The sequence below is a fragment of the Dendrobium catenatum genome, unplaced genomic scaffold, assembly GCF_001605985.2.
Source record: "Dendrobium catenatum unplaced genomic scaffold, ASM160598v2 fragScaff_scaffold_1056, whole genome shotgun sequence".
Classification (NCBI taxonomy): domain Eukaryota; kingdom Viridiplantae; phylum Streptophyta; class Magnoliopsida; order Asparagales; family Orchidaceae; genus Dendrobium; species Dendrobium catenatum.
In genome coordinates this window covers 4598732-4626573 of record NW_021319518.1, presented here as the reverse complement: position 1 = coordinate 4626573, position 27842 = coordinate 4598732, and the positions used below count along the sequence as shown (strand labels likewise).

The following is a 27842-nucleotide window of genomic DNA, read 5'->3' as shown; positions in this document are numbered from 1 at the left end:
TGAATCAGCACCGAACACAAACAAGCTATAAATTCTTTGAACTTTAGCTAAAAATCTTCTCTCAAAAGCTCCATCTTTTTCATCCAATGCCATCTGGCCTCCATAAACAGCTAGCAAGTTCTTTTTTTGTTAAAAAAAAACTGAGTATCAAAACGCAAATTTGAAAGCAGATTGCAGATTTTTGGCAGGAAAAATCTCACAAACTGACAAAGTATATCACATTTGATCTCTCAAATGAGCCTTGCAGCTGTATCTTAGGAGGCATTCCCAGCTGTATCATATTAACATTGAAGCCTTGGCCCACCTTCCCTGTCGCCTCAAATAGCATTAACTTATCATTACTTGCTCTTCTAATTCTTCTGTCCCCTATAGCTGTTTAACTGTTTCAGTAATGGAGAATTTTACTACATTCAAAGTGATCAGATTGAAAATTTTTCATTTACGTATATATAACATACATAGAGATAGGTAAGCACATAATCGTGTACCAATGTGTTCCATAATACAAAAATGTGCGTTGCATCCCATTGTTCTCAAAATTGAGTTTTACTTAGAGGACGCCTTGTAAATTCTTTTATTCTATCTTAAAAATTTTGTTGGCATCTAATCTCGATCTTATTCATGCCGGTGCAAACACTCATTGCTTCCTGTCGGATGACCGCCTGCTGCTTGGACAATGTTGGCCCTGCCAACTAAGATTCTCTGAATGTCCGTCAATAGGTTCGCTATAGGGAAATAATTGTTTACCGGCGAAATTTCCGACGGACCTGTAAAAGCAGCGACTAAATTGGTGTAAATTACACCAGAAAATAAGCAGTAGAATTTTCGGCGCGAAAACCGCCAAAATATTTGAAACCGGCGTGAAATATCGGTGAAAAACACGCCTAAGATTACCGGCGTAATTTTCGAAGGAATGTCCGCTGGCTTACTTAGACACGACAAACGTATACGATAGAATTTATGCATGAAAATTAATTGGTGAATAATCCATTGGAAATAATGTCGTAAAGAGCCCTATTTCCCTTTTCGCGGCGACAACCATCTCATTTCATTCATTTTCCTCTCGCACTCGCCTCCAATGCCTCAATCGTCTTCGTCGCCTCTGTACGCCTCCATCGCCGACGTGCCTCCATCAACAACTTACCACTCCGTTGCTAACGCCTACGTCATTCACGCCTCTTTCGAACACGCCTCGATCTCTAGTACCAACGTTCTCCACCAACACCTCCGTCAATCCTCTGTTGTTAGTCACAAACCAAGTTTTCTTTATTTATGGATGTTCTCATTAGAAAATTGGAATGGTGGGATTGTGATATTGGGTGACAAGTCATTAGAATGAGTGAATGTTTTAGATTTTTCAAGTTTATTGTTCAAAATGATGGTAAAAATGATATAAATATTATAAGTATAATCCAAGTTGGATGGTTGACGCAGAGGAATGCATCGCGCCTATTTCTCCGCCGAAAACGTGATTTTACTAGCGGATTTATATGGTCACCGGTGAATTTTATCTGTCTGTAACAGACGATTTTCCTTGATTTGTCAAACTTTAAGTTGGTTCAGCACTTACAAGTGCGCATGAGTACACAACAGTGTGCTCTCGCTGCCCATACTCTCTCCACCTATATCGTCCGCACCTAGCAATTTCTCTAAAGGACATAGGTTAAAAATCATGCATTTGAGAACTTTTTGACTCAGCAAACCGTATGAGAAATAGGAAAAGCAGGAATCCACCGCCTACTGCCCACTTTCCTCACCGCACTTATTACACCACCATAAGCATACAAATACACGTTGATTAGCCATTCAGTTCTACTTTGAACTGAATAACGAGAAGTAATATGGAACTCTCTAACAGAAAGCAGAAGCTGTTAGAGCTTTTGGGTATGGTGGCTATTTCTTACATAGTTTCTGCTCGTTCAGTGCGCCACGGGCTCGCACCGCCGATCACGACGAAGCTGACAGAGCTTTTCCCACGCTTTGGATTTGAGGACAAGTTCTTGGATTTTTATGGAGGGAAGAATGTGCAGAAGGTGAATAATGGCAGTGCTGTAAATCTCGTGCTTGATAAGTCTTCAGGTTTGTGACTGATTTTTCGCATATTTCGATATTGTTTTGAATGAGAATTTTATTGAGTATTTTGATGGTTTCTGAATAGGATCCGGGTTCAGTTCCAAGGACACATTTTATCATGGTTTTTTCAGTGCTGCTATCAAGCTTCCTTCTGGTTTCTCAGCTGGGGTAGTGGTGGCTTTCTATGTGAGCTCTCTCTCTCTCTCTCTTTTTCGGAATATTATTGGGTCAGGTCACCTAACACAGCTTTACATTTGGTATTTACAGTATTGAGCTCGGTACTGTGAAGTACGGAGCTCGGTACTGTGAAGTACGGAGCTCGGTACTGTGAAGTACTGAGTACCGAGCAGTACTGAGCTACCAAGTTTGGTACTTTTTAAGTAGCTCAGTACCGAGTAGGAGGTGATGCGGAGCATTTTCATTGGGCTCCGAACACGTTCGGTGACCTGACCCAATAATTTCCCCCCTCTCTCTCTCAATGATAAAAAAAAAATTATATTAAGAAAAATAAATAGTTAATTAAAACTAAGAGATATTTAAGTAAAAATAGTAACATAATTTTGTGTTCTAAGAAAATTTAAATATTTATCTTAAAAATTTTACATAGTAATGTTTTTGAAATACAGAAAGTTTAAATTTTTTTAGTACTTTATATTTATAAAACTAATTAACACTCAATTATGTATCTTCATTTCTATCACCATCCTTTAAATCTCAAAGAGTTTAATAAAGTTTAAACATATTTCCATTTTTATTTGAAATTAAATAAATTGGGGTCTATTTGGTACGACTTTATTGTTTTGTAAAAGTGATTGTAAAAATGTCGAGAGAAAAATATTTTTTTAAAGCTATTTTTAATATATATATATATATATATATATATATATATTAAATTGAGCATTTGTTTTCTTAAAATAATCTCCTATTAACAATTTTGGTTGTAAAAAAGTAGCTTTCCATCATAATTTTTTGTAGAAATAAGTGAAAAAGCAATAGCTAAATAGGACCATGATTGCAATTTGAAAAATAAAATAATGAGAAATCAATCTGAAATAGACTTTTAGGTTGTCTTTTGCTGCTTTCTGAGGTAACTTTTTAGTACACAAAAATATTTATACCGAAAAATTTTGTCTTAATAAGCTACTTCAGAAAACATTAAGAAAGTATTTCCAAATGAAGCCTCAGACCTCGTTTGGGACGGCTTTCTTATTGCTTTTTAAAACAATTTTTTAGTACAAAAATAAAAAAATTGTTTTAAAAAACAGTAACAAAGCCGTCCCAAATGAAGCCTTAGTCATAACATTCATGAATACATGAATTTAATAATTTTTTTTTTTATGTAAATTTCATGTGATACATTCATATGTGAGTGATTTTCTGCAAGCTTAGACATGGAAGGAAGGGATGGATGTTATTATTTCAACATTCTTTGATGCTATCAACACCTATGGCTTATGCTAACAGCTAACTTAATTATAGTTTAATTATATTACCTTAACAAGCCAAAGAGTCATTAAGAGAACCCTCGCATGTGCTCTGCTTTATACTGATGGATGATGTGAAAGGCAGCTAGGTAGATGCCTTTTCTCTTGCCAGTCAGGGAGATTAATGGTGGAAATTTATTAAAATTCGGTTGGGCAGATTATTTAATTAAAAGTGGTAGGCACTTCCTCTAATTCAGTACTGGAGCATTCACTATTCTTTTATTTCACCTAGGACTAATTAATTGATTATGGGTGTAGCATTTTATAAAATTAAATAAGAAAAAAAATTTAATGTTATGATTGTAAAAAGCTATTTTTTATCATAGAAATTTTTGAAAAGTGGTAAAAAGCACTTGCCTATAATTTGTGATTTCTATGTGAAAAGCAAAGTAGTTAGTAAGTTGTCACAAAAAGGATTTATTATTATGTGCGGTGTGCAGAGGGTGTCCGGAGATTAATAAAAATGCGTAACGTCACTCCATTGGTGGGTATTCGCACTCGGTATCGTTGGTGGGTACCCGGTGTTTAACCGGACGATTTTCTCGTCCGGTGTCCGTACAGAATAAAAGCTCGACAAAAAAACCCGATAGCTAAACTAGATTATGCACTTGTATTTTATAATACTGAGATGGACATCTTTTATATTGCACTTATGCTACATTTTTGAAATGCATCATTTATGTATCCAATTATATATATATATATATATTACTTTTCTCTTAGAAATATGATACAAAATGAGTATATATGTAAAAAGGTTAGAGTAACTCCAGTAGAAGATAATTTTAGAGAAAGTTCTCTTAGATGTTTTGTTCACATAAAACAGCGACCTTCCGATGACTCGGGTAGAAAAATAGGCGTATTGGATTTGACTTATATTAAGAAAGGTAGAGGTAGACCTAAAAAAAGTTGGTTAGAAAGTATTAGAAATGACCTTTCTTTATTAGCTTAAAATGAGAATTTGACTCTTAACAAGACACAATGGTAAAAAAAATTCACGTAGCCGACCCCACAGTGGATAAAGGCTTGATGTTGTCATTGTTGTTGTTGCTGCCGCCGCTAAAAAGTTCCTTTCCTTCATGATCATCATTGAGGATTTTTATTTGGTTCGGTTGACCGGATGCAAGAAGCATCCGGTCGTAGGCAAAAAAAACGCGGTACCGAGGTGTACCGAGTTTTTCAAAAAACTCGGTACACCTCGGTACCGAGTTTTTTTTGGCTAAGACCGGATGCTTCTCTGCATCCGGTCGGAGGATGTAATAATTGTTCCATCAATTGAACGCTCCTTAAGAAAAGCAAAATGACTTCCATAAACATTTTCTTTTCGCTAAATAATGACATAAATGCTCATATTCATTGCCTCTTTTCAAACATGTATCAGATGTCAAACAACCAAGTCTTTACTAAAAACCATGACGAGATAGACTTTGAGCTACTTGGACATGAGAAGCAGAAGGAATGGGTGCTCCAAACCAACATCTATGCCAATGGCAGCGTAAGCACTGGCCGTGAGGAGAAATTCTATCTGTGGTTTGATCCCACAGAAGAATTCCACCAATACAGCATCTTGTGGAATGATCATCACATTGTGTTGAGTTCTTCACCTTCTTCGAAGAAAAATAAGCATAAGGCTTCGTTTGGGATGACTTTCTTACTGCTTCTTAAAGCAGCTTTCTAGTACAAAAATTATTTTTTTATACTAAAAAGCTGCTTTAAGAAACAGTGAAAAAGCCGTTCCAAATGAAGCCTAAATGTAAAGAGAAATCACTGATCATTTAACAATCTGTCTATACAGGTTTCTAGTTGACAACATTCCTGTGAGAGAAGTGATCCACAGTGAAGCCATGGCAGCCTATCCATCCAAGCCAATGAGTCTTTACTCGACCATATGGGATGGATCAGATTGGGCAACACATGGAGGCAATAAGCCAATCAACTACAACTATGCTCCATTTGTGGCCTCATTCAAAGGCTTTGAGCTACAGGGTTCCGCGTCGAACCAAACCCGACCGAGTAGCGGTGTCGATCCGGTAGATGGCCAGCAGTTTGCCAAGTTGACTCAGGACCAACAATCAGGGATGGGATGGGTGAGAAATAAGTTTATGTTCTATTCATATTGCAATGATACAAAAAGGTTTAATGTGATGCCACCAGAGTGTGATGAGAGAAGCTGATATTGGGGGAGAAGGTATGGTAAAATATGAGAGGATGAGTTACTGAAAAAAAAATATATTAAAAATGCATTTATAATTGAAGATTTGTTGTCATTTTACTGCTCTTTTGCAAAAGCGCAGCAAAAGCACAACAAAAGTGCAGCAAATCTGGACTGTTCTCTCCGTCCGGTGTTCGCATAGAATAATTTCTCAATTTTTACCGGCTGATCATATGAATGTTTTTGTGAGCCATTGTAATAAATTATTTCAAATAATGTTGTGACTTGGAGTTTGACTCATCAAAAAAAAAAAATTGTCCTCTATAACTCTTTTGATAGAGTTAGTCTTGATAACTAATATGCATATCATCTTCTTTCTTGTGTATTAATTATTATAAGAAATTTCATGATTAACTAACCTTATTGCTTATCATATTGTATCTATGAGTATTAATAGTTTCAAGAAGAATGAGGGGGTTTTGTGATGAAAATGAGATGCCTTTTTTGGTGGGATTAATTATGTCTAGCTTATTTTTTAAAAAATTGATTTGTAGTTTTTGATAGAAAGAGGAGAAATTTAGAGGGTAAGGTCAAAGGAATGCCAAGACTAGTCTAGTTTGGACGAATTTAGAAGTTTAATTTAGGGAATGTGTTTTAAGTGGGGTAAATAGTTAAAAATGATGGTAAAAATTAATATAAACTTATGATTTCAAATAAATGGTAGAGTTTTGTGGTTAAAGATTTTGTAATGGTATGAAGAATAAGATTAGGTTCAAGGGTTGAATTAAATCGAGGGATTTGAAAAAGGCTTTTTTTTTTTGTAAAATATGAGTTGTGGATGACTGATCTTGAAAGATGGATAGAATGTACGACTGTACGAGAACATGATACAAATATTTAAAAAGATTAATAATAATAATAAAAAGATAACTAGCTAACCCAACAAATGATGATCAAGGCAGGCCACCAATCACTAATCAAAAGAAAATAAATTATTTCAATATTTTCATATCATTTATAAATTAAAAATTTTTCAATATATTATAGCACTATTTATAGAGTTACAATGACTATAGTAATTCAAAAATAATATAAAAATTTTGGAGGGAGAGGCAATAGTTGACTATTAATAAATGAATGTGTGAATCATTTCAATTAATTCATCTTATCTCTATTAAATGGCTAACTCCTACATATTCTCTAAGAAAAATAAAACTTTATAAATGCTAAATGTGAAATTTAAATAATAAACTCTAATTTAATTCTTTATTCATGAGTGAGCATTTACTATAGTATTTTCTTAGGCTCTTGTGTGTGCTCTTCTAGTTGAATATTTAACTTCATATTTTTAATTCAATTGATGTGCTACATCACTTAGGCAAATGATTATATTTTTTGGAGTAGGTATGATATGTCTTTATTGTTCATCTGGTTTCTGCAGCCAGTTCAGGAGCTCATGACAGACTGAGACGTTATTAGGTAGAAACATTAGCTAGTTGTTTCAGCGATTATTCTTCCTTCAAATCTGGTGAAATTATTAGATGCTGACAGCGAACATCATTCAGAACCCAATAAAAATGCGCCACATCACCCCTACTCATTACCACGGTTCGGTAATGCTCGGTACTGAATGACGTGACTGTACATGATTCGCTTAAAGGATACTGAAAGTATTTCTGCATAGCTTCTTTCATATATGTTGGATGATATGAAAGTTGTTAAAAAAAATATTCTACACACAACCAAGAAGCTAGTTGTGAAAGTGTTGTTAAATGTTCCTTGCAGCTAAAGCCTTATTTGGCTAAATTAATTAATGCAAATGATGCTATGTTAAGTGATTACAGAAAAATTGTTATCAAAGGACTTAATAACTTTATCTTTCTGAGACTGATTACCAAATTGGAATTGACAGATCTGTATTCTCCAACTTGAGTGTTAAATCTCAACCGGTTGTCCTCAATTATTGACCTCCTCGGAATATCCAACCCTCAAAACTTGCTTAACCTCATTAATCTGTCATAATTACACAGCAAGGGGAAAACTTGGTACCTTAAAAAAGCACAATGCAATAGAGATTGTAGCCAGAAAATCCCCCCCCCAAAAAAAGGATATATGATCACCCTTCTCAAACTTATAAACAGGATAATTCAGAAACCCATATTCTTTAAGACGGCCAAAGCATTTCTCCATTTAAAGCAGTAAAAGAAGAACATCTATGTCCTCTTGATCTTTGAGAACGTTCCAACTTCAGAGAAATAGGTGCTTTGAGTTCCACTACCTAAAAGATTACCATGGGATTGTGGGTTTGTGAGTTCAATTCCCTGCACCGGAAGAAAAATAATATGTTAGTCTGAATAGGATTCTATCACGATAAATTTTGAATGAAAGGATAACTGCTAACAGAACACAATTAAATGTGTTTATTGGATACTAACATCTTAGGCTTTGTTTGGGACGGCTTTCTAACTGCTTCATAAAGCGGCTTTATGGTACGAAAATTAAAATTTTTGTACTAGAAAGCCGCTTTAAAAAAACAGGAAGAAAGCCGTCCCAAATGAAGCCTTATTCATAGTGGTTATAAAATTCTAGATATTTGCCTAGTTGTAGATATTTGTCTATTTTAGTCTCGACAAATTTTCATATTTCCTACCTAAATCAATCTATATGTATTGCTAGGTATTAAATACTTTCCAAGGAATGAGAAGAAATTCTTCCAACTCTTCTGTTCTCCACATAGTATCAAAGCCTGAGCGATTGTAATCTTGTCTATCTTTCGCAACCTTTATTGTTGCAAGCATCCTCTCTAAACGCAGTATTCATTGTTGATGGTACTTTTCCTTTATCGCTGCTGCATCTAAGCAACTGCAATGTTTCCAGAATCCATCATCCTTCTTTTCTGTGATTCCAGTTGCACTCATTCATGAAGGATAAGAAAAAAAAGTCTCTAGTGAAGAGATCTAAAACTCAAAAAACTTGATAGGATCCCTTAAGAAGAAACCTTCCAATATATATTCATTAGCACTTTCAGGTAAGTCTTCATTTCCTCATGGGTTGCATATCTGATAAAATCGTTCAAGCAACTCTGGGATGATAGACTCGAGGTCTACAAATCACATGAATCACACTCTCAATATCAGCACTTACACTAAATGCCCCAGTAGTAAGAATATTATCGTTGCAGAAAATTCTCTCGCCATAGTTGTAGGGCTAAGAGATATCCATGCTATGCGTCTCTAACTCAAGAAAATTTCCATGTTCCTAAACTAACAGCAAATCTTTTTCAATTCAAAAGCATGCAGAAAATCTAAAATGCTGTGCAATTTTTTTATCCTTATTGATCAGAATTTAATTCACATATAAGCTTATAAATTTAATATAATTCATTATAATATTATATTATATATGTAGATATGATCTATGATGCACTAACATTTTTCCTCAAAGAGGCGTGCAGTTTTCGACACGATACACATCCAGCATGTGTCGGACACACCGAAAAAGTGTATGATTAAGAAAATATTAAATACAAATTGGATGTCTCTGACACGTCTTAAATATTTTTTAAATTTATAACTTCTTGTATTTAAAATTTTTATTTATTTAAAACATAAAATTAAATTTCTTATTTACTATCTACAACACCAAATCAATTGGCCGCACTCAATATCTCATTCATCGAATATTCTCATTTTCATTTCTCTTTGGTGGGTCCTGAATTTGGTTTCACAACGATGTCCGATGTCATCTCAACATTGAAGTCTGCATCATTATAACATCAACATTTAAAAACCATCTCAATAGCAAAGTCCGACACAATCTTGACATTGATGCTCCATTTTAGTAATTTGTACACCCACAACTTGACACTCATCTTTGTTCGAAGTTATTTTAACATTGATGATCAACGCCCTCTCAACATCAACGACAGATGCCCTCTTGAAATCAACGCCCGATACTTACTGCATAACATCGATTCTCGACTCTCGACAACATTGTCATCTCCTCTCTCAATGACTAATACACGACATTAATGCCCAACCCTTGACATCCTAATAGTAATCATTTTAAGTACAAATTCTAATTAAATGACTTATTATTTCTAAATTCTTTTAATATTATACTTATTCAATTTTTATACATTATTTTTAAAATATTAAAATTATAATATTGTGTCCAAACCACGTCCATGTCCTATATTTTTAATAATGACATGTCACGTGTCCGTGCTGTGTCATATCCATGTCACCGTGTCTGTGCATCATAGGATATGATTTATACCTATATATATTATATATTAAATTCATATTATAAATTTATATCTATAAATTATTTATGTTAGATAATTTATTATAATAAATCAATAAATAATTAATTTTTGTAGTGAATAAGTAAATAAATAAATTTATTACATATTATTAACCCAAAAAATAAATATTATTTATATTATAAAAAATTATTTAAAAACCTGTTTAAAAATATATAATGCATGTTGTCAATTTAAGAATCTCAACTTATTTAGTCTTAAATCACTTGAGAAATTCATGTTTGCATTGTTTATTTTGTTTTTGTGTTTGCATGTTGTAAAAATTCACATGGAAAGGTGGAGCCATCTGAAGCCATGTAAAATACTTAATTGGAATTTCTTTAACAAATAATTGTTTTAGGAATTTAATTATTATTAAGAAAATAAAATAAAATAAAATAAATTTAATTTGAAGTTAATATTTTATTCTAAATATATAAAATTAATTTTTAAATCATATAAATGGTTCATTGAATCGGCCAATTCAAAAGAACCAGGATCGGTTCACCAGTTTACCGGTTGAACCGACAATCCTAGCTAGTTCACTCCTGTTTAATGTAGAAGCGGGTTTTATAATGAATCAAAGTGGTTATATGACCGGTTCAAGATTGAACTGATTGAACCAGTCAATCCGGTCTGATTTTTAAAACATGGTTATATTTATGTGTTGTGGAATGTAAGCAAGCAAAGAAATGTTGGATAGTGTTCAAGTTGTTTGGATTGCTCTACCTTACATAGAAAGGTGGACCAACAAGCCTTCTATAAACATTAGGGGTGGATCTCACTAATAAAAGAGAGTTACTAGGTTTATTTGATTGTGATATTAGTTGACAAGCTCAAGATGATGAATTTAGTACTTTGCCAATAGAACATAACTAAATCATCTAGCAACATCAAGCCTTTATCCCACTACATGAGATCAGTTACATAAATCATTTTTCTCCATTGTTCATGTCTAGAGTCAAATTTACATTTAAATCTAATAAAGAAAAGTCATTTCTAATATTTTCTAACCAAGTCGTTTTAGGTCTATCTCTACATTTCTAAACATATGTCAAATCTAATACATCTACTCTCCAAATTGGGTCATCAGAAGACCGACGTTTTATGTGACCAAACCATCCAAGGCGACTCTCTGTAATCTTATCTTCCACTGGAGCTACTCAAACATTTTCATGTATATGCTCATTTTGTATTTTGTCTCTAAGAGTAAAGCCACTCATCCACCTAAGCATCCTCATCTCTACAACACTTAACTTAATATTATGCTTCTCTTTTAATGGCCAACATTATGCACCATAAAGCATTGCCAATCTCACCACCATCTTATAGAATTTTCCCTTAAATTTGAGAGGGACTTTTCTATCACATAGAAAGCCAATGCATTCCTCCACTTCAACCATCCAACTTGAATTCTACTAATAATGTCTCCATCTATTTCACCAACACTCTAAACCATAGACTCAAGATGTCTAAAACATGTACTCTAATTGATGTATTGATCGCCCAAAGTCACAATCTCCTACTAGATCTATTACTACGAAAAATTACACTTCATATATTCAGTTTTAGATCTACTCAAATGAAAACCTTTAGATTCTAAAGTTGACCTTCGTAATTCAAGTTTACCTTGAACTCCCTCTCTAGTCTTATCAACAAGAAGAATATCATCAGCGAAAAACATACAACAGGGTACAACATCTTGCAAATGTCTAGTGAGAACATCCATGACTAAAGCAAAAAGATATGGGCTTAAGGTTGTTCCATAATGTAATCCAGTTGAAATAGGAAAATGCTTGGTCAAACCACCTTGTGTTTGAACACAAGTAATAGCTCCTGCATACATATCCTTAATGATTTGAATATAAATATTACTAACCCACTTTCTTCTGAAGAACTCTCCATGGTTCTCTTGGAATTTTATCATATGTTTTCTCTAAATCATTAAATATCATATGGAGATCCTCCTTATTCTCTCTATACTTCTCCATCAAACCTCTCAATAAATGTATAGCTTCTATAGTAGACCTATCCCACATGAATCTGAATTGATTTTGAGAAACATTAGTATCATTCCATAACCTATGCTCCATACTTTCTCCCATAGTATTAAAGTACGACACATTAACTTTATTCCTCTATAATTCGCACAATCTTATACATCACATTTATCCTTAAAAATAGGAATCAACACACTCATTCTCCACTCATCTGACATTTTTTAGTCTTCAAAATAATATTGAAAAGTTAAGTAAGCCAAAAAATTATTTCGTATCCTAAGCATTTCCACAACTTTATCAGAATATCATCAAGTCCAACAGCTTTTCCACACTTCATTTTCTTTAAAGCCTCTCTAACTTTGATTTTATTAAGACGCCGATAAAAACAAAAATTTTTATTTTTAATTTAGGGTGCTAAGGTCACTAAAGTAAATCGTATTATCACAATCTTCATCAAAAAGTTTAGCAAAATATCGCATCCACCTTTGTTGAATATCTTTTTCTAACAAAAACAATTTTTATATTCATCCTTAATGCACTTGACTTGAACTAAATCAGTAAATCCTAACTACTCCTATCTCTTTGTTTGGTTAATTTATACATATATATTTCGCTTTCCTTGGTATCTAATGAATCTTTTATATAAATCATTAAAAATTAAAATCTAGAGTGAATATGAGGAGCTATTTTCATAGTTAACATCACTAAAACATCTCTGAAAAAGAAAATCATGCGTTTGTGATAACTAGCTGAAAATGCCTTACATGAATATGATTGATGGAAAATGATCCTCGTTTTGTCATTTATAACATCTGATCTTTGTATAAATTACTTCTGATCTATTATATTATCTAATAAAATATAGTATACAAATTGTTACTCCATAATGCATTTCATATCATATGCACAAGAAATTTATACTTAATGTTAAATCATTCATGGAAGATTTGATTAGTAATCATATTATGACAACTAATAAGCATACATATTGTATTCTCCCCCATGCAATAAATTCAATTCGTATAGCAAGTTGGGCTTACTGCTTACCCTATTGTATTTGTAAGTATTTTGGTTCAAGGGAGGGTACAACTACAACTGAATTTTTTTTCATTATATTATTATTTAGATAATTTGTCCTCATTCAATATATTTTTTAGCCTTTATTACAAGGGTTTTAAGACAATTGCCCCCCCCCCCCCTTAAAAATGTTAAAATACTATGGTATTTAGGCAATTGTCCCCAATATAATTAAATACATTGTGTGATGTGTTATTATTAGGGAATGATGAACCAAATACAAAGAGAAATAGTAAATCAAAAATTGTTCCGGGGGCTGCGCCCGCAAAAATCCCCGCAGGGTGAGCCCCCGAAAATCCCTGCAGGGGTGCTGCCCCTTAACCCCGCGACATATATGTCAATAGTTACTTATAAGTTTGCCCCCACTGAAAAATATAGATAGTTCTGCCCCTTGTTGTAGATGACTTATTTGGTAATCATGATAAATAATACTTTATTAAGTTGTATTATTTCATGTCATGATTAGTTGATTACTATACGTGATTCTTTTGATGTAAATAAATTAGATGTACAATATGGTTGTGGTTAATTACTCTTGCTTATGTTTCTCTTTGATAGATTATTAGTGGTTCCATGTTAGGTTGTATATAATATGAAAGTTATGTAAATTCTTTTCAAATATATCTTAAATTTAAGAAGGATTGCAAACAGATTGATAGTGACTAAGATAGTTTAAAATACCATGAATTGAGAGTTCTCATCATGCCACAATTTGATCCAATGTTTCAAGGTTGAGTTGTGAGCAAAAGCCTCAACAGCGACCACCAAAACTATCCTGCATTCAAAATTCTTGATCTAGATGCATCGAAGAAACACCATTATTGGTCGCCAAAGACACCCATAGAACAACCTTTCACACTTCCTTTCACAACCGATCATGAAACCGTTGGCTCTTCAAAAATTCAATGCCACCACTACCATCATTTAACAAAGTTTCACTATCAACCGCCTTGAGGGGAAACTAAGAAAATAGCTCCTCTAGCCCACGATTTTTTTTCCAACAGTCCAACATTCTGCGTACTTTGCATGTCAGCTGCACTTAATTATTTATAGGGAAAATATTCTTAGTTTTGATGTAATAACAAAATAGTTGAATTAATAAAAAAAAACATTTTAAACAATCTTTAAATTTATCCAGAATTTATCTAGTTTTTATCCACGAAAGTTTTTTATTCGAATCTTGATTAGTTCAGAAACTTTGGGGGGGTGTGTAAATAACAAATATTTATCTAACCACCAATCACTTGATTCGGTGGTATTTCCTTTGATCTCACAAGAGGAGGTTCAAGGTTTCAAATCCTAGGGATGATTTCATTGTGGCGTCAAACTTGATCCTATTAATCCAAAAATCAATATTCAACTTGTTCACTTCTCCTAATTGGATCATCTAGGCCTTCTACTTACAATTTATAAATTTGATTTATTCCACTAGATAAATGAGTGATTTGATCCTCACTACTTATATAGCATATTGGAATCCATCTGGGATTCACATGGTCATTTGAAACAAGATTTGGACTATTAAATTACATTTAACATTATAATTTTCATTGCAGTTTAAATCGTGCGCTGCAAGACATGCCTAAAATTTCTTTCCCATCTTAATTGCATTCAAGAATTTAATAAACTTCATTTACCATAAAGAAACAATTATAATATTTAAACCAATACAACAACATCAAGCCTTTATCCCACTACGTGGGGTCGGCAATAATATTGAAACCAATGATCCAGATAAAGATTGTTGTAATTTAAAATAACAGTAAATATAAGGGTGAAGATAATATACTCACTTGTATAGGTGTGAATGCCAGACTTGACGTCAATCCGGATGTAGCACCACTACTTCCGTACTGTTTCTCCTTGAACCTTCAAGAATTAAAAAGTATCAACAAAACAAAGTGCCTTGCATTGACAGACATGACATAATATAGGGCAAATTTTTAAAAGGATCATAATTGATGTTTAAATTAGAAGGATCATGTTAAAAAAGAATTTAAAAAGGATCATACATGGAATAAAACGCAATTATGGATTGCACTTTCTATTAAAATGCAATCAGAAATTGCATTTTCCATTAAAACGTATTTGCATTTTATATGTAAGGAAATTTTTTTTTTTTTGGTTTTATTACCGGAGAGAAAGAGAGAGTCGGGAGAGAGAAGTCAGGAAATAGAAAGTAAGAGAGTGAGTGTTGACCTGTATACGGGAGCCAAAAAGAAAAAAAAATGTTTCTCTCATACATGTTCGGCGCCGAACTCCGCACGTCGTAGCCGCTGAAATCCCGTAAATCTAGCGACCATCATTTCACCCACGTCGTCTACACGACCCATTGGCGTCGTTAAATGGAAAAAGAAAACGAGGCCGAAGGCCTCGTTCGACTCTTTCTCGACGACTCGCTCTAGCTCCCACTCTCTCCCGCTCCGGTCCTCCAGTGCTGTGCGACTTTGTTCCTTCGACGACACTCGTTCGGAAGCAACAACAAGCTCGTCGGCTGCGAAGATAATTTTCTCCCTTCCACGCGGCTTCTCCGATTCCTTAGTGGTTGTTCGATGAAGCTCTTTCGACGACGTTCCCTTTAGGTCGGATCGGAAGTCAGACATTTGATCGGAAGCAAGAACAGGCGCTCGCTTGCTGTGGAAGGCAACTTTCTCCCTTCACACGCTACTCCGGCCTCTCCGTGGCTGTTCAACGTCGCTTCTTCGTCGATTTTCCTTCCTTGTGAATCGGAAGTTACTACATTTCGATCGGAAGCACAACGGGAGCTCGCGACTTGGCTCATTGGACGACTTTCGCCTCCTACGGATCGGAGGTTACAACATTTTGAACGGAAGCAACGTCGAGAGCTCGTCGGCAGTGAAGGTAACCATCTCCCTTACACGCAACTCCTCGGCCGAATCCCGAACAGAGAGGGTAGAGGGAGAGAGGATTTAATTTATTTTAATTAAAATTAATTTTAATTAATTTTAATTTAATTAAAATTAATTTTAATTAATTACAACCTTTTAATTAATTATAATTAATTATTATTAATTAAGTAAAGTTAATTAATATTAATTAATTCTAAATAATTAAAGATAAATATGATTAATTATTTTAATTAATTACAATAGTAGTTAATTACTTTAATTAATTATAAATGAATATAATTAATTAAAAAATATTATAGTTAATCATTAATTATAATTAATTATAATTAATGTAAAAAAAATGAATGATAAAAAAAAAGTGATTGCTCCTCCTTCCTCAGTCCACGAGCCTTCTCCTACCTCGATGCACGCTACCCTCTTGCCTCGATCTACGAGCCTCCTCGATGGTCTGTAAGGTATAATTTCTGACTTAAATCACATCCTCGACGTTGCAGCGGACCGGGGAACCACCTATACGCGCTCTTGTAGCACGGTAGGTAGCAAGTTTACTTTGGGCAACTGACACGCGCAACCTCCCACTTCCTGCCTGACCAAGCATGCCATACCCCTCACCCAAGCCATCACCTAGCAATATAAAAATAAATGTCATTTGAAGATCTAAAATGTTCGCGTAGAATTGACATCAACATGGGCCACAAAGGAAAATAGCCGAAGGCAAAATGAAGAGAAACAAAGAAGAAAGAAGAAAATGGCTATCCAAAAAAAGAACATGGCTATCTAGGCACATATTTTTTATTATAATAAGTGGTGAGAAATCCATTAAGTCATGTACAGTAAAACATGATAGCATTTATTTGTAGGATAAGAATCAAGTATGAATATTACTAGTGGGAAAAAAGCCCTCGCGTACAGGAACAAAAAAGGTGATATTTTTTAAGAGGCAAAATCATGAATCAAATAGCCTGCCCTTCAGCAAATGATAAGCTTCATCAGTTTCCATATAGTTAGTGCCCAAGTCTAGGAAGATTTAAATAAACTAAAATACGAATGTTTTTAAGATATATTAGCTTCTTTTCGTTATAAATGCCATAGACCAAAGTTATACGCACTAAGAAAAAGGGGTGACACGAAATGAAAAAACTCCTTGGAGACAATAATTAAGTTCCTCAGCTGAAATGTCAAAATGTAAGGAAATATTTGCATAATGCAACATACACCCTTTATTTGAAGAGGGCTTAAGATCGTAAATTACTTCCTCGCAAGGAATATATTCAATTTCATGAACTTAAAATAATTGAACATCACGACTAAATAAAAAACTGATCCAAGAAGTGAAAAAACGTGATTCATAAAAAACATTTTGAAAGTAGGAATAAAATGAAAATTTTTATCCAAAAATAGGAAAGCATGCATGTAATTCAAAATAGAGATCGATGCATTCATTCTGCAGCTTGAGTTTTTAATGCTTAAGCCAACCAAGAAACCACAAGCTCCATAAAAAATGTAAGCTTCAAACTCATTTAGCTTTAAGCCCATAGCTTCGAAGGGTTTTGGAAGACTTACTTTGATATCCAAAAAAATTGAACTTTAAAGTAAGTTTTCTGCAGACAATGATTACTACTTTAGCATATATACAAGGAAGGTAGTTCTGGCTAGCACATAATCAGCTTAAAACAATTATCGGGAAAGTATGTTATAAACATTCTGATAAAATCAGACAGAGCAACAAATACCCAAAGGTAGTCCTAATGCAAACGGAAGTTGCTCTATGATACTCCTAGCTTTTGAAGTTCAGGCCATCTAATCGAAAAAGCTATTTGTAAGAATGAAAACCTTAAACCATCAGCTATAGAGTCTTTCATTTGTACCAACCTAGTGAACTCTCTTCTGGAATTCCAAATAGCATTCTGTTTGCTAGCTTCCTCATATCAGTAACAGCATATCTACAAAATGCAAAGTTCAACAAGCACGATCATCAACGTTTAGAATGAATTAACTATCTAAAGAATTTAAATTTCTTATGTAGTCACCTTTCTTTCATCTTTCTTAGCCGACGACCACCTCTTTTTTTCTTTGGTTCGGAGTCTGGAACAGGTAGGGGCTTCGGCTGCTTTGCAGGGGGTGGCTCTTGCCACTTTTCAATCTTTTTACGAATCTCTTCTCGTAAGTTTCTTCCAGTCTTCCCAGTTGGATCTCCTCTTATTGAATCTACTCTGGCTGCCAGGGTTGATTTTGCAGCCAGAAGTCTGCAAGCACGTGTCCTCAAAGAAGGAGGAGTGCTCTGGAAAATCTCTGCTTGTTCAAGATAGCCAACACGAAACTGTGAGGTTGCAGTTGAAAAACCAGCAAGATTTTTTTTCTTTGCCCCAAGGAGTTGTACATTGCATGCTGGCATTTTCGCTAAAGCAGATAAACCGCCAGCAGTTCCCATAAGCTTTGCTGCAACAGCACTTCCAACAATGACAGAAAGATTTGGTGCTATGTATCCCATTCTACTCTCAACAAAATCCAGTACCTTTTTCTTTGCTAAATCAAGAGCAAGGGCTCGATCACATGCATCAATTGTTTTATTCAAGACATCATCAGGAAGACGCTTACCACTGGTAGTTGATGCAGTGACAGAAACTACCATAATAATAGCCGAGGGTAAAAGCCCTTCCAAGTCCACAAGAGTTAAGTCCATCTCATTTCCAATCTTTTTAACCAACCTAGCATAATCAATAGGGTGATTCACAAGAGATTCGAGTTCAGGGAACTTCATCCTGTATTTGTCACGTATGAAATTATGAATAATGATAATTTCGTTTTCAATGTCCACTGATAAACCATTACAATCCACAATAAGCTGATATTCGGGATCATCCTCTAAAACCATCCCTTGACCAGAAATATCTGATCCTTTCTGCAGCGCTTCTTCAACTTTCTGTGATTAAGATAACAGACAAAAGCATCTTGAGAAAGACAGAATGCTCATCAAAATTTAGTAGGCAAAGCGAGCCCGATGCAAGGGGTACATTTCTATCACATAGAATTTTCCCTTAAGTTTGAGGGGTACATTTCTATCACATAGCAAGCCCGATGCATTCCTTCACTTCAACCATCCAACTTGAATTCCGCTGATAATATCCCCATCTATTTCACCATCACTCTGAACAATAGATCTAAGATATCTAAAACGTGTACTCTTATTAATGACTTGATCGCCCAAAGTCACAATCCCCTCACTAGGTCTATTACTACTAAAATTACACTTCATATATTCCGTTTTAGATCTACTCAAGCGAAAACCTTTAGACTATACGGTTGACCTCCATAATTCAAGTTTACCTTCAACTCCCTCTCTAGTCTTATCAACAAGAAGAATATCATCAGCAAAAAGCATACACCAAGGTACATCCTCTTGCAAATGTCTAGTGAGAACATCCATGATTAAAGCAAAAAGATATGGGCTTAAGGCTGATCCTTGATGTAACCCAACCAAAATAGGGAAATACTTGGTCAATCCACCTTGTGTTTGAACACAAGTAATAGCTCCTGCATCCATATCTTTAATGATTTAAATATAAGCATTATTGACTCCTTTCTTTTCAAGAACTCTCCATAGCACTTCTCTTGGAACTTTATCATATGCTTTTTCTAAATCAATAAGTATCATACGTAGATCCTCCTTATTTACTCTATATTTCTCCATCAAACCTCTTAATAAATGTATGGCTTCCATAGTCGACCTACCCGGCATGAATCCAAACTGATTTTGAGAAACATCAGTATCACATCGCAACCTATGCTCCATAACTCGCTCCCATAGTTTTAAAGTATGACACATTAACTTAATACCTCTATAATTCGCATAATCTTGTGCATCACCTTTATTCTTAAAAATAGGAATTAACACACTCATTCTCCACTCATTTGGCATCTTTTTAGTCTTCAAAATAGTATTAAAAAGTTTAGTAAGTCAAGAAATTCCTTCATCTCCTAAGCAATAAGAAAATCCTTCATCTCAAAATAGTATTAAAAAGTTAAGAAATTCCTTCATCTTTTTGGTCTACCAGGCATGAAGAAAATCAATAATGGATAAAAATAAATAAATAAGGCAAGAAAAATGAATTGATACCAACAAAAGACAAATTGGTCAAGAAAAGACAGTTTTGAAGAAAGGGGAGCTATCTGATTTTAAAAGGATCATTAACGAAGCCCTGGGGTAGCAACAAGCGTAAGGCGGCAGGTGCATACCAAAATCTAGTTTACTAATTTGAAGCTAATTGAAGGAAGTGATAAACATAAGATGTACAAAGATCAATGCCATCTTACTTCCATAATATCATTATATCTTTGAGTTTTCTGCAATTTAGAAACACTATCAAGTTCATCATAATTGAGTGCTTCCAGGTCATCCATATCATCATCTCCATCTTCTTCCATGTCACCAACTTCCGCTTCATCTTCATCCTAAGCAAAGGAAATATAAATACTATAAAATAACAATTCAAGATGCCAAAAATGAAGGAAGACTTATTAAAAAAGCAGAATTATAAACCCAAAAACGTAAATTCCCAATTAGAAATAGGTGAACAGCCTTGTCAGGTAAATATATCTACTCACAGGAACAGGAGCCTCATCGTCAGATAACTCTTCAAGATCAGCCAAGAAAGAATCAGCAAGATTAGCCTGAAGAAGAAAAATCAAAAGCAAACAAGTCAAAATTCAAAGCATCGAATAACAATAATCACTGCTAATTTGAATTAAAAGGTTAGCATTATTTTAAGAAGAAGATTCATATAAACTTACTCAAATATGACAATCATTTACTCCTACAATCAAGAGAGTTTATCATTATGAAAGTTCAATTTGTCCCTAACATTGTCAGAAAGGTTACCATTATTGAAGGGAAAGGAATACAACTCAATCACTGTGTAAATCACCACTGAAGTCTCAGATATTTTCTACTTCAACATTCATAGGAATGCTACTTTTGACAGCACTCAGAAGTTTGGAATAAGTACCCAAAAAATTGGTTTTGCAACTAAATCTCAACCCTCAGCAACCTTTTTTCTATTTGAAGCCTAAACACTCTAATAATGACATCCTCTCTGAACATCTTAAATATTTATCTTTCTTCCAAAAAAAATTATCCAATGTAAAAGTTGTCCAGGAGGCTCTGAAGGCAACAGAAGGTTCAATCCATCATCAGGTTGGAGTTGTCAATTAAATACGGCAAGGCTACACCACAATACCACATCAGGAGTACAACAGTATAGGCAGCCACATTGAAAGTTACACTGGGGCCATAAGGGGACCAGTCACATGAAGAATCCACTAGCAGTCCAAGAGAATTAGATATAAGAAATTTTGGAAAAGATATATTATGGCAATGATAAACTGAATTATATTCAGTGTCTAGAATATAACATCAAAATTATATTTTCGGTCCCAATACCAGATGAGAAAGATTGAAGAATGGCATTAGACCAACCAATCATAAACTTAATACTAATTTAATTTTTTCCATTGTTTGGCGTTCCTTGGAAGAGACCTTATGTAGGCAAGGATTTGCTAAGATATCACATTTAAGTGCTGCACCATAGCTCAGTCCAAATGAAGTGACACTTAAATGTTCGCTCAAGAAAAATGGCGCACAAGCATGAATCCCACTTTACATACATAGGATTCCATTCTCCTTCAGGTAGATTATGGTTAACCAGATTTTCCCTCAGAGTAATATCAGAGATTAGCAAGAACTAGGTCCTTACTTCCTATAAGCGCAAGCCCTCATAGTTAATTACCCTTTTTACTGTGTAAGAGAGAACTCTCGATTAAGGAAGAATAATTTTAGGTGTTTTAGTCTCATTTATGGGGGATGAAACTAAACCCAATCAAGATCCCATGATTCTGTCATCCTAAGAATACCGTAGATTTCAGTCTAACAATACTAGTGATCGTTGATCGTAGTGTCCAGAAAATTTGATTAACAACTATGAGTTGCCTCCTCTAAGGGATCTTGAGTTAACTAAAGTAGTTAGATATGAGTTGTAGCTTTAAAAGATGGTTTGAGGTTTACATCTATTAGAAAACCCAATAGTAGATTTAGTTTGGGATTTATGACTTCGTTTAGAAGTTACCCGATTAATTGAATTGGTTCGAAGCTTACGGCTTCCATTAGAAGTAGCAATTTTAGAAGTGGGTCTTACGACTTTCATTGAAAGTAGCCTGTAGATTTTTAGAAATGGGTTTTACGGCTTTCATTGAAAGTAGCCCGGATGTTTGGTTGACGGTTCCTCATTTCTTGTAGAGGTTTTTTAAATAGCAGGTCTTACAATTTCCCTTGAAAGATGCCTGGCTATTTTGACAGGTCTTATGGCTTCTGGATTTAGAGGTAGCCTAATGATGGGTCTTACAGCCTAGCCTTTATAAGTTAAATGACCCGTTGATTTTTGTTTGTATAGGTCTAATGACTTCCCTAAAAAATTGTTGGGCTTTTTTTTTTTGGATTTTAGGGATTTTACTTAGAAGTTTTCCTAGCGTGTGGGTCATACTGCTTCATTTAGAAGTTGCCCGTTAGGTTTAGTTTTGAGGTAGGTCTTACAGCTTCTGCATTTAGAAGTGGCATGTTAGGTGGATCTTACAACCTAGCCCTACAGGCTCAATGGCTTGTTGGTTATGACTTCCTTGGAAGTTGTCTGGCTATTTTTGGGTTTTAGGAATTTTACTAAAGTTTTCCTAACGTATGAGTCTTATTGCTTCATTTAAAGTAGCCTGATATTTCAATTGTAGGTGCATTACTTCTAGTAGAAGTTTCTCGAATAGCAGATCTTACGAATTCCCTTGGAAGATGCCTGACTATTTTGGTAGGTCTTAAGGCCTCTGTGTTTTGAAGTAGCCTGAAAGTGAATCTTACAACCTAACCCTATAAGTTAAGCGGCCCGAAAGTTTGGATTGTATAGAACTTACTACTTTCCTTAGAAGTTGTCTGCTATTTCAGTTGTTTATTATTCTGGCACTAGACTTTTTTTTTTTAAGTTGCATGCTAGCATGACACTAGTGTTTGTGTTACAGTAGTTTCCTTTTTTATCACTCACACCCTATTATGTTCATTTATGATGGGGGCTTTCTCTATCAACTCTTGGGGGAAACAAATCCCTCACATTGAGGATGAAATAAAATAAATAGCCAAAGCATTACGTTCCAATTGATATGAAGGAATTTGTTACTCCGGCTCCCTCTATGGGTAGAAGGCATCCACCCAGTTCAAAAGAACTGAGCCCAACAGAAAACCTGGGCAGAAACAGGGAGGGGATTTCAGCCCCTCCTGTTAGGCCAAGGAGAGTTGTAATTCAAAATGGAATGAGGAGAAATATAGTGAGAGATATTTAGGAAGGTTTTTCTTAAAATTAGGAGGGAATTATTTAGAGAAAGAGTTCCAAATTAAATTCAAATTAGATAGGAAATCATTTGGGAAAAGCAGACTGATTTTGGAGGGAGTTAGGATAGCCTATTTAGGACTAATTATGTTGTATTTTGAGTTGATGCAAGTTATTTTTCTTCTGTAGCTTTTCTCTAGGTGAGTTTCCTAGCGGCGTCTAGGGTTTGTGGAGAGTCGATCTACCTCTCGAATATAAGATCAATTTTATCTTTCATTATTGTTTAAGTATTAATCAAAATCAGCCATTATCTTCAAATTCATACAGTTTTCTACATGTTATCTTGTTGTTTTTACTTCCAAAATGCATCAGAATTCAAACTCCATTAAAATCTCTCATTTGAATTCCTAAAAATTCTTAAAGCAGTGTTCCCTACCTCCTTCAACCAAGAACCATATAGAAGTTGTCTATCTCCAACACTTAAGCCTAGGAAAATTCCTTCCAATCTAACCGCGTGATTTTAGGCACCTAAATCAATTCTATGCTATTTTTGAAATCATGACATTTGATTCACATGAACCCACAAATAACCTTAAATAAATGTTCAAGAACCCCTAAATCCAACATTACACTTTCTAAATCCAACAGTACACTTTCGACGGCCCTAAACCTTTATTTCTTCCATTCAAGGTAGTTTGAAAGTATTAAACAAATTTGAATTAGGCTCAATCCAATGTATTAAACAAAAAATAATCATCATTTAGTTTGTAGATGTACACTATATTACACCATACAAAGAACTCAACTTTTGTAGCATAATTTTTCAAGGAAATATGCATATAAAAATAACCAAAAAGGCATTCAAGACTCAATTAGGTGGGCTTTCTAAAGTCAAATCCCAAGTTTAACGGAATTGTTAACTGGGACTAGTTCTAGCTTGATATACCATAAAATCAAATATTAGAAGGCCCAAATGAGGTAGATCCTTGTGCCCATGAACACGTTCTCTCCACAAAACTCGTGCACTATTTGATAAGGCATTCTATATGGTAATTAAATATATTTATTCTGGTTCGTTATGTCAAAATAGATAGCATTAATGTGTTATTTATTGGAGGTAGAAAATTTTATAAAATATTTCTTGTCCTCTTTAGGGTTGGTTGTGTGTTTAGATGCAATAACAAGAAAAAATATATGTATTTCTCAACAAAAGAAAAGCTACTAAGATAAAATTTGATAGCTGAATTGTAAGATATTATTACCATCATCATTAGCTTTATCACAATTATTTCAATTAAATTAATTGCATTGCTAATATGCCAAACTTGATGATAATCCAAAGTTCCTTTCTTTGTCCATCCATCTACCACCAATATGATAAACTCCACAAAAGGTTTTGCTAATAAAAATGAGTAAACTGTCATAAAGCTTTATGTTGGAAATACACCATTTTGAATATGCAAACGAAAGGTGTGCATTAGTTGTGACTGAAAGAAACAACCCATTTCTAGATAAATAGTACACTAAAAAACAACATCTACGATAATTAAAGTTTCTTGTTAAAAAGCAACAGCCCGAAGGCTTATCCCTACCAAACACTACTCTAAACCTCAAATTTTTGCTATCAATACCTAGTATTGGCAGCTTGCACAACTAACATTAAGAATTATAGGAAAAAAGTGTGCCTGAAAATTATATATCCTTTCTTAAATACTTCATAAGCCACGAGAAGAAAGCTTTTTTTTTTTTTTCTCAACCATTAAATTATTTTTCCTACGCACTAAAACATGCATAGATCAATATCAGCTTAATTTAATGAAAATAAATGATTTTTCCAAACTAAAAATATATAGACTAACCATTACTTGGTTTTTCCAATTTCGCACAAACAAGCCTTAAATTCAACTTCTATCTGCAAAACTAGAAGAAAAAGAAATCAGTAAATGTAGCAACCTGACATTATATAAGTAACATAGTTGAATGAAAAGGCACATCTAAAAATCATAGCTTCATCAAATATAAGCATTAATAAGCTTAAAATCAATATAAAACCAAACGGAACCGTGTTGTAGAATAATTTAAAACCGAATAGGAGCAGCCTTTTTAATTGTTTAAAACATGAACCAAACCCCACTCAGCAAACTCTTTCAAAAGCCGAATTAGTCATAAATAAATAAATGACTTATTAGAACTAAATAAATAAATACATTATCAGTTAATTAACTACCTCGAATCCTGAACTAATCGCTTCATATCGTTGAACACAAATTAAATTTGAATTTTTAAAGAACTAAAGGTCATACATGCTGAGTTATGTTATCAAATATTTCACAGGACTTATTAAAACTTAACATTTTTTGTCAGATAATTTTTAGAATTTAACAATCTCAGAATTTAGTAAATTCATATTTATAAGATTCATTTAAACCTGCTCAAGAGTTAAATCCTACTCGTTGCCAAACAACCTCTAATAAGTTTAAGAGAGACAAGCCTAGTATTAAAGTATTGTTTTATATTGTTTCTAACGTGGTATAGCTTAAAAGTATTTTCAATTTTACCTTACTCCATATAAATTAGTAATTTAATGATTAAGGCTTTGTTTAAGATAGTTTTGAGCCATTACTCTTTCGCTACTTTTAAAAAAATTATACTATAAAACCACTACAAAAAATAATAAAAAATTTGTCCCAAATGAAACCCAAGCCTCTATCTTGAACTATCTAACTACCCACACCAGAAGAATTTATTATATTCAAAATACATATTTGACTCCATATATTCAGCCAAAAAAGTTTTGATAGCTTCCATTGAATCACTAAATCTCATGGAGAGTCCATCTAAAGTTTTTAACTATAACCTGATAAATAGCCTGATTTTATTTAAAATTCTTCCTCCACCTCCCCACCAGCATAAATCACCAGGATATGCAAGAAATATGACGGAATTACTATGTTATGCTTCTTCTTGCTTGCCAGCCAGAGAATATGATAGTTGTTTCACCATTTTCATACCCCGTCAACATATTGGTCGGATGGTCTCATTGTTGAAAAAATCTTACTCTCCTCCCCTTGTTTTATTGTTAACAACTTATTTCTTCCTGTATTTTTAGGGCTTGTTTGGACTTTGGATGCAGGATTTAGGCCAGAATTTAGGCAAGATTTAAGCTAAATCCTGCTAAAAGCCAAAATCTACAAAGTTAAACCTCACGGTAAGTCTAATCTCTACTTCACGGCGTTTTCGCCATTTTTGCCCTAAATGCCGGATTTTGTAAAGCCAACTTTTTGCGGATTTCGTAATTCCGACCGAAGAAGCGCGCGAAAGGGGAGAAATATCGTTACCTTCCCGGCGAGTTCCCGGCCCGACTTCCCATCCGACCTGAAAAACGTCTAAGGAGGCGGAGAAGCTTCGACTCTTTTAGAACTCTACTTCAGGCGAAGCAGCAAAGCAACGGATAAATATAAAAGAGGAAAATAAAAGATTCAGCGTGTCGCGAAGCCCAACTCTCCTTAAACACGCAATACCATTGATCCCGTCGATTCCTTCTCCGGCGAGCTCCCGTCGCGACTTCCTTGCTTCTCGATGGTCGAGGTATCCTGAATTTGGGGGCTGTTTAGTATCGGATTTACAGCGGGATTTAAGTCGGATTTACGCTAAATCCAGCCAAACGGTTTTTCTGTGCGCGTTAAATCCCCGCGATGGGTAAATCCCGGATTTAAGGATTTACGGATTAAATCCCTGATTACTAAATCCCTCGGTTCGGCGGATTTATGGGATTTGGGCGAAGAAGCGCGCCAAAGGTAGAAAGTTACCTACACAGCCAGAGAGCTCCCGTTGTTGCTTCCGATCAAAATGTCGTCGAAGGAGCGAAGTTGAACAACCACGAAGGAGCCGAAGAAGCGAAGCGTGCAATCTCTACACCTCCTGGGAAGCAACCAAGCCGAACAGCAACGACGAAATGAGAAGATGAAACGCAAACCTAGACGCCTCTAAGGGCATCTCCAACCGAAAAACTCATTTCTCACTCCAAAATGCAGTAAAACTCCAAAATACAGTAACTCGACTCCAATCGAACTTCATTTTCTAACATGAAAAAAGGAATATTCCTAGCATATTATTTTTCTTATTTTATTTTAAATTTTTTTAATCATATATTTATATTTATCAATTTTAAAGCTATTATAATTTTAAAAATTATGTTTTTTTACATATTAATTTTTTTTTATAAATTTATATTTTAATTTATAATCATCTTCTTCCCATTTAAATTTCTAATTGCCATAAATCAAGAAATATGTTACCAAAGTTTCTCGAAATTTAACATTTTTCATATCAAACAATTTTTAGAATTTACTAAAACTAGTTTTATAGGATTTATTAAATCCCAATAAATTTAAATCTCACTTGTTGCCAAACAGGCTAAACAGCCCCCTTGAAAGATGTCAAATTATTTTGCGTGGTCAACAGCCGAGGGTAATAAGTAGGGCCCATGTCATCAACATGTTGGTATAGTAATTGGGTGATA

The 27842-nt window shown here is 34.3% G+C and overlaps 2 protein-coding genes across 2 annotated transcripts; one reads left to right on the top strand and one right to left on the bottom strand.

Moving 5' to 3' along the window:
• Positions 1–1310: 1310 nt before the first annotated feature.
• LOC110108817 (probable xyloglucan endotransglucosylase/hydrolase protein 33) lies at positions 1311–5785 on the top strand. The gene is made up of 4 exons (XM_020839620.2): positions 1311–2079; positions 2159–2259; positions 4939–5147; positions 5353–5785. The coding sequence occupies exons 1-4, from the start codon at positions 1842–1844 to the stop codon at positions 5729–5731; spliced, it is 927 nt and encodes a 308-aa protein (XP_020695279.1). The 5' UTR covers positions 1311–1841; the 3' UTR covers positions 5732–5785.
• A 1703-nt stretch (positions 5786–7488) lies between these two features.
• On the bottom strand, positions 7489–27209 carry LOC110108810 (U4/U6 small nuclear ribonucleoprotein Prp31 homolog). Its single transcript, XM_028698148.1, has 9 exons — positions 27130–27209; positions 25180–25232; positions 20565–20630; positions 20274–20411; positions 17990–18882; positions 17832–17902; positions 16478–16583; positions 14883–14958; positions 7489–8030 (listed from the first exon to the last, which is right to left on the bottom strand). Exons 2-9 carry the CDS (start codon positions 25180–25182, stop codon positions 7923–7925), a joined length of 1461 nt encoding a protein of 486 aa, XP_028553981.1. The 5' UTR covers positions 25183–25232; positions 27130–27209; the 3' UTR covers positions 7489–7922.
• Between the last annotated feature and the right edge of the window lie 633 nt (positions 27210–27842).